General features: G+C 46.0%; 1 protein-coding gene across 5 annotated transcripts in view; it reads left to right on the top strand.

Moving 5' to 3' along the window:
* The first annotated feature begins 537 nt into the window (after nt 1–537).
* LOC116844591 (papilin) overlaps nt 538–12456 on the top strand; it is a 138910-nt gene continuing 126991 nt past the window's right edge. For 2 of the 5 annotated variants that reach the window (XM_032816343.1, XM_032816342.1), the window contains exon 1: nt 3717–3866. In XM_032816343.1, the coding sequence (XP_032672234.1) occupies nt 3844–3866 (23 nt within the window). In that variant the 5' untranslated portion in view covers nt 3717–3843. Of the gene's footprint in view, nt 755–3715; nt 3867–12456 lie in introns of those variants that run through there. The other 3 variants (XM_032816340.1, XM_032816339.1, XM_032816344.1) reach the window with 3 other exon arrangements.

Raw genomic sequence — 12456 nt, 5'->3', positions numbered from 1 at the left:
CACGTAAAAGTTCTCCGATATTTACAATACTTACTCTGGCGGAGTGAAAGATGAGGAGAGAGAAACGAACGTGAGATGAAACGAACGCGAGGATTTCGTTTAACGAGAATAAAATCCCCGAGATGCTTCTTGAAGTCGTTCAGCGCGCTTCATCGGCGATACGCTGAAGGAGGAGCGTGTGTACGATAAATTCGTTAATCGGGCGGCATCGGACGCACTTCGAATGTGAATTCGACGAGATCGCCTGTGAGTCGGTGTCCGTAATTTGCGAGGGCGGCGGAGTATGAATGAGTAAGAAATCCCCCACCATCGGTCGTCTCTCTCAATCCGTCTCGTTCTCTCGGCAGTCGACCACCCCGTCTCTTCCTCTCCTCCCTCTCCTTCTCTCTATCTCTCACCAGCCCTCCTCGTCCTCCCTCTCCTCTCGCCACGTTTTCCCTCTTCTCTTCCTCTTCCTCTGTATATCATCGCTCTTTCCAGCCCCTCTCCCTCGCGCGGCCGAAAGCGGCTCATATCGGGGGTCGGTTCTCTCTCCGAGTTCCGCGCTTCTTTCGGTCAGTTTTCTCCCGTGAGTTGCACGCGTCCTTTCGTGAGGACCGGCTTTCGTGTCGTTGCCACAGCTTTCGAGCTACAGCCTCGAGGACCGACCAGGTTAACCGACGTTGTGTTAGGATAAGAACGACTCCACTCCGCATCCTGGATTCCTGCGGGACGGGGGAGTCGCATCGGTCATCATGCACCATCGACTGTCGAGGTTAGTGTTAATGAGCGCGCGATACATACCTCTTTCGGTTAATTATATTCAGTTTATATATCGGTCAGGTATTGATTGTCTTCTGATTAGAAATTTCTCACCTACTTTTGATGTAATTAATGCATCGAACAGAATATCTTTCTATGGAATAAGAACAGCTTTCGTGAAATCATAAAATCTCTTATCGCGAAGACATCTCTGCATTGTATCTTTTCCGCAACATAAAGATGAATAAGTATAGCTCTGTTTAAAGGGGTGGGGAACAGGTAAAATTAGGTAAATTAAAGTTTGATGGGAAAGGAATATAATAATAAATGTTGACCAAGTACGTATGCATTTATACTGTCAAGCACTTATAATTTAGTAACCAACATCTTGCGTTCGTTTTTCGCATGCCTGGATCACGCATTGTTGACTTCTTATTTAAATGATGACACAAGTTAATAATATATTTTGATTTATTTTATTATTTAATTCACTTTGATATATTTTAATAATGAGATCTTCAAGTCTGATCGCGACCAATTGTTAGACGCGCTTGACGAAGACAAGCTACTGGTGCTACCGATGAAGAATTCGCGTCAACAAACGCGTGACGTTGGCGGGAAAGAATAGCGCGCCGCGAGATCCGAAAAAGATCAACTCCACTTCGAGTAATATGCGATCCCGAGTCTTTTCATTCAAGACGGCGAAATTACGCTGCTTCCGCGCGCGGGCATTCTCGCAGTTATTAAAACGATTTAGTACGAAGTGCGCGCGGGAGTTCGCGTCCTCCCGGATCTTATTATTAAAAGTTCCACTCTTCTCCCGTCTTGAAATCGTCCGCGAACTCCGGAGTAATGTCATCTTATCTTGAGAGTGCAGTCCAACTTCTCCAATGATAATTACCGGTAGCGGCGCTACGTGGAAGCGAGCGAAGATAAAAGATCGAGCGCGATCAACACCGAATGGATCGCGTTGCAGAAGGACGCGCAAGGTCGTGGATCGGCGATCTCGATCTCACAATTTCGATCGGGCGGCCGACATGACGACTGTCCCTGCCACTTTTCGGGAAACGATTATCGTCTCTCACGACATCGCGCTAAGTTTGCCGATTTGGGCGTATGCTAATGGATTCTCTCGCGTCCCGACACTTTTTCGAAGTTTGACTTTTTCATCGCCGTGACACACCAACGAGACGCCTCCTTCGCATTGTTACGCAAGTCAAATATTTTATAATGTTTTACGCCAATAAGCGGGCCCCCAAGGACGCGCGGCATGCCTCACGGCGTGCGTCTTCGCCGAGAAGAGTAATACCGGTCGTTACTATTAAGGAGCCATCGCGGAGCGCGCCTTACATTATTCATCCGTTTCCACACGCGGCTTCGACCGATTGCTCGTAAATCGCTCGTTCCCGACCGCCCCCGACTCACTTTTCATTAAGACGGTTGAGTGAATGAACGAATGAATGGATTTCCAGAAGAGACCGCGCGGAGGGAGACCTCAATCTTTCCCATGGTACCCTTGAGGCACTCGAGGCGAAATCCTGAACTCGAACACTGCGGCACGCGTTTTCAAAAGCGAGACTGGCACTACCGCGGGATTTTTTGACATCACACACGCGTAACGCGTTACAAATAAAACGGAGCAGAGACGGGGATTGCGCGCGTGCGCGATTACGCGCCGACGTAAATTCATTATTTCCGCACATGAAAATGATAACGTTTTACGCAGTTCATAAAAATTCGGAGCATTTTCATCTCGGCGCGGTGAAATCTCGAAATGCACGTGTCACGCTTCCAGTGTATAACGAATTTCTCATTTAAACCGCGCTTTCCTCGTGCATTTTATTTTTCTGCTTTTCGCGCTACAGTCGACTGCGCGCAAAAATCGAAACAAGGTAAAAGTGCCCGGACACGTACCTAACTCTGAACATTCTTATTTTTTCGGTCTGCAAATACGAATACTTCAACATAAAATATATGTATAAAAGTGAGTCAATAACTATTGTAGTTTAAAATATCTTTAAAGCGAAAAACAAAGGTGATCTTCGGAGATCTTGGAAGTTGCTTTACTTAGAGAAAAAACGTTACCATAAAACATTTTTTTCTGTATATCTTTCCCTAAAGATTGTCAAATGTGTTCTGACAGCCTAGAAATTTTTCTCAATGATGGCGACCGCGCTTACAATCAAGATAACTTTAGAGAATATTAGCCGAACGTTTGCTGACTCATTTCCTTCGTGAGAAAACATTCGATACCATTGATTGATTAACGAGAAAGTTACGCTTATACGCGCGCGTTCCGCACAGTTTAATAATCGCCGTTGTTTCCTTTACGCTTTACACTTTTTGTCTCAATTAGATGTGCTGTGTATCGCGTATGCGCGTCGCTCGTCCAGTTTTGCGGCCTTAGGAACGATGCGTGTGCACATTCGAGTGGAACAAATTGTTTTCCTGTATTAAACGCGCCACCGTCGAAAGACAAAAACAAGATGACCTCCATTCTCCCCGGCTATGTAACACCGATGTTTCGCGGCTCACTTGCACGCGTGTTCGCGCATAATAAGAATCGCGCCGACATCCGCGCATACATTACGCACGATTTTTCGGCCGGCACGACGATAAAAATTCGCTATCACGCTCGCAGCGTGCCCTCAGCCACGAAAATCGCACACGACCGCTCACGCGCATGTAACTCTCCGGGAGAAATCCTGGATCCCCGATAGACATCTCTTATCGGTGAACGCAATCCGATAACGAGACGCGCACACGTTTCTCCGCTCGGAGAATGGCGAATTTCAATGCCGGGCGCGCGCGCGCGTGGATTTATCAGGCAAAAATGTAACGCACCGCGACGGTGGCGCGGGGCAAGGCAGGGACGAAATTCGCGGCACCGACTTCGATGTCGGAAGGCCGCAGGCCCGTGGTCCATGACCGGTCGACGCAGCCTCCTCCCGGTTCCAGAGAGAATCGGAGTCACGTTCAGTCAGTGGCCGACTCCCGTCCGCGGAGGTGGTGCGCGTTATCGCTCCTTCGGCTTTCTCAGCATTGTCGAGAGGGCTTTCTGCCGGCTTCTGCGTACGTCCCCGGAGCTCATCCTCATCGGGCATGACGGACACTAGGAGCACGTGGTTAGTCGAAAAAAGGTTTAACTCCCTCCACCCAATCCTCCTTCCCTCTTTTCGCGCCGCTGTTAGTCTCTCTGTATGTCGTGCCAGAAAGAGCCCATCGCGTGTCTCACCTTCGTGACTTCCGAACGCGTTTTCCAATTAACCAGCGCGCGCGAGAGAGAGAGAGAGAGAGAGAGAGAGAGAGAGAGAGAGAGAGAGACGGAGAAAAAGAGAGAGAGGATCATCCGTTACGCGTTTTATTTCTTTTACTTTGCTTTTTTCTTTTTTTGGGGGGAGGACTTTGGAGGAACACACACACACACACACATATACCCACACTTAGTGTGAGACTGTATCGATCTCCGTTTCTGAGCTGTCTTAATTAGCCTGTTCTTATGAAGCGCACGGAGGTGCTCTGTTATGAAACCGTTCAAAGGGAGTTTTAATTAAAGGCCGAGATAGTTTTTGTGTGCGCGCGCGCGGTTTGTTCGCTCGCTCACTCACTCGCTCACTGTCTGTTGCGCCGCCGCTTCGTGGGATGCTGCACCAAGTGTACAACGCAATAATTAACAATTATATTGTTTGTAAATTGTTCGGATTCGCGTTCGCCACCCCTGTTTTTTCGCGCTCGTCTCGCATCGATTTCAACTCTCGGCAGATCGAGAGGTCGCGCGAGATTACGACGAGATACCGTCAAGACTCGAGCAGGCGAGAGATGTTCCACGACAGTAATTGCTGTGCGGTATTGAGCGAGAGTGAGCTGTCACGAACGTGCGTGATGCCTGATCGAGCGCACGGTGTGCTAAATCGTTTCCGCGCTCGATCTTCAGCACTGAAGTCGTCATAGATATATGACGCGCCTTTTTCCTCTTCTATTTTACTTTTTTTTTTATAATAAATAACTCGCGCTCTCGCTAGTCTTCAAATTGTATAGGTGCGCGCCGCGACGATACACCCTGCTATTCGATTCCCATTGTGATGAAGTTGAAATCCGCGGCAGGCGATAAATATGCCACGTTGCACCATGATTCAATGCGTATCTATGGTACAATACATATCAACACTATTTTTTTTTATACAGAAAATGTCCGAAATGCGCTTCTAGCACGATTCACGTCACATCCTTTACGTTCTTATCTCACACTCGTGAAGATTCTATACAAACCGTTATATAACTGTATATATAACATGTCTAAAAGTACACGCCCGAAAACTCGCTATCGAAAGAGAGAAGTGAGCGACGAAACATCGAAGAAATTTCTAAAGCGCTCGTCGATTTCCCGGTCATTAGTTGTCTCTAGTAATGGCGCGCAATTCTGAAGTTTTGATAGCTCGCACACTTACGTGTCCGCGCTTACAGTCGCGAGAGAAACGAGCGATAAAATTCTCGTTACAGTTAGCAATCGCCGGTCAGACAGACAGACAAACAGACAGACAGACAGTCCGACAGTTTGGTCGTTAATCGTGTGAAAATTCCGCGTGGAAAACTCGCCGTCTCTGCTCGCCTAGTCGACTCGCCTATACTCCTTCCGGCACGCATGCACGCACGCACGCACGCACGCACGCACGCACGCATGCATGCAAATCGCACATGCTGAGAAACGGGAGATCCTTTCTCGGTGGATTCTCCGAGGCCTGAGCGAGACGGGTTGGTCAACATGTGTGCCTCCCCCAGCTAGGGCTTGTTCGTCAAAGAGAAGTCCGACGTCCAGTTCGAGCTTTATTAGACGGCTCGCTCGATTTTCCAGCACAAGACATGCTGCGAGAATTGTGCTACTCCTAGTGGCGATTTCACGTAATCGTAGCTGCGAACACGGTTATCATTAAGCTTCCGCCATGCGCACGAGACGGCAGCTGCCGCATTTGTCCCTGGCGTTATACGTTTTTCACGTCCGCTTTCTCCCTTCCGCCTTTGATAAAGTGGAAAACTCCGGACGCTTTGTGTCCTGAAAAGGGATACCGTCCGCGCTTCCTCTTTTCTTGCTCTTGGTCCATTCTCCAAAGCCACGCTGCACTACACTACATCGAATAGTACGCGTTCCCTCATGTATACTGAATTATTTGTGAAATTAACATCTTGCTGGACGGACGTCATGCATTGCAAAGTGGAGAACGGGCAACGTTTTAGCAGAGGTCATTAAAATTATCGGGCACTTGTCCCGCGTTTCTAATTAACTCCCGCTGACAATTCTCCATTGGGCGTTCGCGGACGCGTTCGGTCGAATTACATCGCTGCATGAACTGTTACATATTCGCGCGAGTCACGAAAGTGTAATATCTCCCTCTTCGATTTACGGTTATAACAGTACTCCACCTGCGGCGGGTATAAAGGGTTATTGTAGTGAGCTTTCAGGTACCATTCTCCTGGCCGGGGCCGCTTGGCAGGACAATGGCTTATGCTAATTCCCGCTGAGTCTATGTAGACGTCGTCCTTCCGACTCCGCACACGGGCTACGCGTGTAACGCGTCGGAATTTAAAATTCAACCGGCGTCACGCTCGCAAACGGCGCGAGATTTAGCGTCGCGCTCGCGAATCGTCTCGCCTAATAAAATTACAACATACCGTCCGAGTTTACGAAGGGCGCAAAGCAGCGACCGCGTTTTGTCTCTACCTTCTTGTCGTTCCTTTTCGACCTATTTTACCAAATTGCATCATCCGTTTGTCTATCCGGTTTCATTCATTCGTTTGTATCTTGATTGAGCTGTTACTTGGCGGGACACGATATTCTATTTCTTCCCGACTTACAATATTATTAATATTTATTAGTAAATTACCGATACTTAAATAATTACAAATATTTTGTGAAATAGTAGCATTATGAGTAAAAAATATATACTATTTTTCAAAAATATTTTGCCACTTGAATTGCAAATAAATTATCAGGTATTTTATTATTCAAAATATCTCAAAAATATGCTGTTTCGAGATACATTTATTCTAATTCAGTATTCTAATTTAATAATTTTACATTTCTAATAGGTACATTTTTAATAAGAACTTGTGTTATAATTTATCATCGTTGCGTGACAATATCCAAAAATATACAATCTCATCCTCAGCGGAATCCTTTTATATACGTGGTCTCAAGAGGATTCTTCTGAAACCAAAAGGAAAATATTCCAAACACAATTTTTTCTCTTCATTAGAAGAGAAATACTTCTCCGGTGGAGGTTTTCGCTTAGAATACAGGATTACAGGAAACAGCACTTTGCAACTAAAGTTTTTTTTTTTTGGATGCTGGGATACTTTCCTTTTGGTTTAAAAAAAATCCTCTTACAGCCGTAACACACAAAGGATGCGATTATATTTTCTCGAGTAAATTACGATGAATGTCATACAGAAATACTTGAATGGCTTATAAGGAGCTAAGCACGGATGTCTTAGTGCCATTAGATATTAATATTGTTTTTAATAATATTAATATGATAGTGGGAGGATAATATGATGAATATCATACTTTTATCAATTTCTGGATGGGTCTGGATAGATAATCTTGACTCACTTAATCAAAAAACGAGTACACTTCGCGCTACTTCTTTTCTTCTTTCGCGCGACAAAGAGGGGGATCCGTGTAAATAAACGCTGAAGAATTTTATTATCGTGATACCTGCGTTAAGCCGGCCGCTTCTGTTGCGCGGAAGCCGGAAGTGCCATTCCTTCGCGAAGCACCTTGACGCTGACGAGGCAACATCATCAAGGTTCCGGTGACGTGTCACCGGAACACGTAACGTAACTCCACCAACGACGCGTAATCCCTCGGGAGTCCCGGAAACTCGAAAAGCCTACTTTGCACGGGACAAAGGGTTCGCGGGTTTCCGCCGAATAAACAATATCGAGTCGGCCGAATAAATATACGAGTTCAGTTCCGCCGGTTCTGACGTATATGCCGCCCGCGGAAATTCCCAGCGCGAGGAGCACTCTCTGTCAAGGTACTCGGGGCCACATACGCCGCAGACAATCCCATATTTCTGTGGCTTATTTTGGCTCCTCCGAGGGAGAGGAAGCTGTTATTTCTGTTCCATAAGTTAATACTCCAGGGCGGCCCTCGCGCTTCGTTATGCACACCAGGCCACCGCTCCAAAACACTCCAAAGTATTACGGTTTATTTATTGTTGGACGTTTTCGTTTGTACAAACGGGATTACCGCGCGAGAGCTTACTCACTCGTCGGAATGTACTCGCACTCGACTCGAGTCCGACCTGGTCAGCTTACCTCGCTCGAGTACTTTCCTCGCTCGATCCCCGATCGGCGGCAAACACATCGTGACATGAGCTCGCGCCGCGCTCTTCCAACAGATTTCAATACAACGCGATCACGCGAGACACTCGATCGTTCGGGATAAGACTCTTCAAGAGACTAATTAACAAAATCGCTATTTCCAATTAGCGGCAAGAGTCGTCTGCTATAACTTGCGTTACTGAGACGGATATGATGCATAATACGATATATACATTAAATCGTCCGCTGTCGAGAAGCGGAATCGAATGAAAGAATCCATTATTTTCGTATTGCGGGTGGAGATAGGTTCGATATCTTTGAAATCCTCGAAACGAGATGTATGAGCATTCGCGAGCGAGCTACTCTCGCCGCGCTCTGAGCAGTTTTGAAATTCGAACGATCGTTTCCGTGCTGCATCTTCCTCCTACGAGGAAGTTACAGCACACCATGTGTGCCGCGCGCGACCGTCGTCCAAGAAGCATCAACCGGAAAGCAAGTTTAGTTTCGCGGAGCCTTCCGGCGCGTCCCTTCGACGGAAAGGGGCAGCCTTCGTCGATGAAAGGATAGCCTCATTAAATTTCAAGCTTCTGAATGCCGTATCGTCGGCATTCCCATATCGCGTCATTTAATCGGAAATAAAACGAGAGGGGGAAGAGGCCGCTTTAATCTGTCGTTATTAATAATGAGCGTTCTGTCGTCATTTATCGCGTCCGCATGGGCGCGTCATCGCTTCTAATAACACGGAGATATCGCGAAATACGAGCAGCGAATGAGCATTCATCTCTCACGTGCGTGAATGCATGAATGACTTTGTTGTAAAATCTGACGTCAATATGTGCGATTAAAAAATATATTGCCTAATTTAGAGACTTATTTTTCTCAGACCCGGACTAAGGGCTCATTGTTCCAACCTCTTGATAAGCTACTTGCTAGTTAAATTACATGTCTATCTTTGTTTTTTCTTTAAATTGGACAGAGACAGACACATGATTTATAATTAACTGTTATATAGCCTATCAAAAGGTTGGAACAATCGGCCCTAATAGTTATTACTTGAAATCGTCTCAAGTGAAATATTCAGATGTTAATAGAGTCAGACGAGAGTTTTTCAGATCAATCACGATTACAGATACAACAAATATCATACGTATCGTAATTTATCTGAAAAAAACTTGAATCAGATTCTGAATAAAACTTTGAGTATCTTACATGAGACAAATTTCTGGTAACAACTATTAATACGGGTCTCAGTCATATATTCATCTGTATAAGAAGAACGCGCTATACTTTATACACTGAAAGAAAAACATCTAAAAATTAGTAAATATTTATTTGGTGAAGACATTAACAGCACATATTGACTTATGCTAATATAAAATATACTTCAAATAAAAAAATATACATTTTCTGAAAATCTTAAGAAAATCTTAGTTTTCTATGAAAGCAATTATTTCTTTTATTTAACTAAAAGATATGAATGAGAGAAGGAGTAATTGTGTGCATCACGTTATATAGCCAAATAGTACGCGGCTTAAAATATCCTCCTCATACTAAAATAATTTTTGCACGAGCACATTCTGATACAGTAATCTGGTAGGAATCGTTATTGAGGTTTTGTGCATTTCTTTATTTTGCAACGTAATTACGTCTTAATTATATGAGTTATATATTGTATCATAGTGATCGTAGTGATCGCGAAATAGTTTACGTAAATCCGTGTCGATGAGCAAATTGTCGATAGCGAACTTCAGACAAGACGGTATCGACGTCACGGTCTGCCGGTTTTACATAAAGTCTATTTTTACAAGCTCGCGAGATGTAGCTTACAAACTTTTCTCTCTTTCGCCTTTCGACATCCTTAGATATTTCTTTCCTCGCGATTTCGTTTTCTGTACACGAGTCCGCTTCGGAGCAACCGGTGTTCATCTTTCGGGAGATGTGGCACGGAAAAGATTCCGACTTCACGCCTAAATATTATGGCGTTTGTATACACGGTGACGCGGCCAAGTCTCGTAAGAAGATGGCGAAAAGTCAGTTTCCAAACGAAAAACCTGTGAATGTGTCAACAAATGGAAAGTTAAGTTGACCGAATATTTTTACGGGACGCGTCGAATTGCGAGGCAAGGTAACGTCTCTCGACTCAATTCCGCATGTGAGTCCTGCTTGAATTCGCGCGGGTTAACGCATACAACGTCACATTACAATTAACACTGATTGTATATTTGGCCCGGATGAATATGATAATTATCGCGCGGCTGTTTATTTCTGACGTCGCGTTGCACTCTCTTTGTATCTTCGGCGAGGAGTAAAAGAAACGCTAATTCGTTCCTGGAAGTTTTGACCGGATGACTACTCGAAGTAATTGGATTGTTCCTCATCCGTAACGAACTTGATTCAACCATGGCAGAGTGCCATTTAATACACTTGAGACTTAAAGACGATATACCTCTCATCCGAATGATCATAACACGAGCCTGATCTTCGATAATCCGCGACGTAACAGCGAGATGCTCGAGTTTTCGCAGGTGTGCGTGCAGAATTGTAGCTTTCCTCGCGCTTTCTCTCATTCGCGGATTTTCCTCGCGATTCCTCTCATTCGCGAATTTTCCTCGCGCTGTGAACTTTTATCTAGCAAATAGGTCGAAGTATCCATAGTGCATAAATAATAGAAAACCAAGTTACTCGATTTCAAAGGATTATAGCAATTTTCACAAACAGAATAAGCAGTATCAATTGTTTTAGACATCTAACGGGGACTTGCCGTTTTCTTCCCAATACTCAAACTTTCTGCTTTTCTATTTATCTATATCTTTTACGCCAACCTAATGTGAGAATATGGAAGCAATATGATTAATTAATACTTTCGCTCAATGACCGAAAACGATTTCTCGCCAGCGTTTCGCGACAATATTTCAAGTTATCTTGTCGGCAAGCACTCATTCGCGACTCTTGATATCTCCCGGTGCTGACTCGCGTAAAACGAAAATATTTGCCAACCCAGCCTCGCGAGCGAGAACCCATCTTTCCCCACCGGTAGGAAAAGGATACTTTTCCCCGTTGCTTTTAATCCCCTCCTCTTAATGCACTCCCATCCACTTGTAGCTCGGACGGTAATGCACGTGCATCGTTTCGCCGATGCTTTCGTGTTCGTCCATATTCATTTGAACCGTAATCCGACGCGCGAGGATTCATGAGCGGTCGACCGCGATTAATCAGACCTCGCCGTGAAACGCACAACGTGAAATGCTTAATCGAGAGGGGCAACGTCTCGACACTTTTCCCTTTAATTAATCGGCCGCGGTATTAACGCACGGATTATCCCCACGACGTATATCCTCACGCGACGGGACGACGCGTAATCGAATTCTCATCTCGGCGTCGCTTCCTCAGCTTCCTCGGATCCAGGTCTTGGTCTCTGTTCCGGAATTACCGTCCGCTCGCGGTCGTGGACCGGTATTAATTAATCGGCAACGACGGTTAACACGCTCTCTGGCTCTCGCATCCGCAGATTCACGCGGTGCTTCGTGATATCGATTTCGTATTTGAAGCTCGCTAACGCGAACCGCCCTTCGCGCACAAGGCGCTACGCGATCGTGAATTATACCCTGGCGTTCAAAGAGCAGTAGGCTGCCGCAATCAATCCGGGACCCCTACAGTCTGTGCCGGTGGTCGACCAGTGGAATGTCTCACCCACCTTTCACGCAAACACCACCACCACCACTACCGACACAGTCGCCGTCTCTCCCGTTGACGACACAACCGCAACAACGACTCTTGCGGCCACCCCGAACATCAACATTGTGGAGCACGGGGATACGAATCCCCGTAGCATTGTTTGATCATGGTAATTACGAGAGCCGCGGAGCCAAGCGCAAAAGGAGCAAGAGCCCGTGGAGGAACCGAGTAAATGAGCAACAAGGAGAATGAGAAAGGCCAAGGAGAGCGCGAGAGTGCACACACACACACTGTTATGCTCTTACTCTCTTGGTCTCTCTCTCTCTCCCCCCCTCCCTCCTTTCTTCGTTCATCTCGTCCCGCGGAGGATGCTGCGCGGAGAGAAGGAAAAAAATACATGCCGGTTACACCGTACCCTCGCCTCGTTCGTCTCCATCGTAGGAGCGACCATGGCCGATAAAATATCGCGATAGGGATAAGGGCGACTCGTGCCGGCCGCGCACGCGAGAAGAAACGAGGAGGAGCAGCAACGCGAGGAAGCCGCGCGTGTAATTCTCGTGACGGACGGATACACGGTGGTAAATTTGAAAAAAGGACAGAGTATATAAAAAGAGGATGGAAAGAAAAATGGAAAAACGAAGTTTCCAACGTCGAGAGAGAGAGAGAGAGAGAGAGAGAGAGAGAGAGAGAGAGAGAGAGAGAGAGAGAGAGAGAGAG

Source organism: Odontomachus brunneus, unplaced genomic scaffold (assembly GCF_010583005.1).
Source record: "Odontomachus brunneus isolate Ranch 3 - 2012 unplaced genomic scaffold, Obru_v1 Obru_scaffold_043, whole genome shotgun sequence".
Classification (NCBI taxonomy): Eukaryota; Metazoa; Arthropoda; class Insecta; order Hymenoptera; family Formicidae; genus Odontomachus; species Odontomachus brunneus.
Note: the sequence above shows the minus strand (reverse complement) of the source record. Positions and strands in the feature narration are given on the sequence as shown.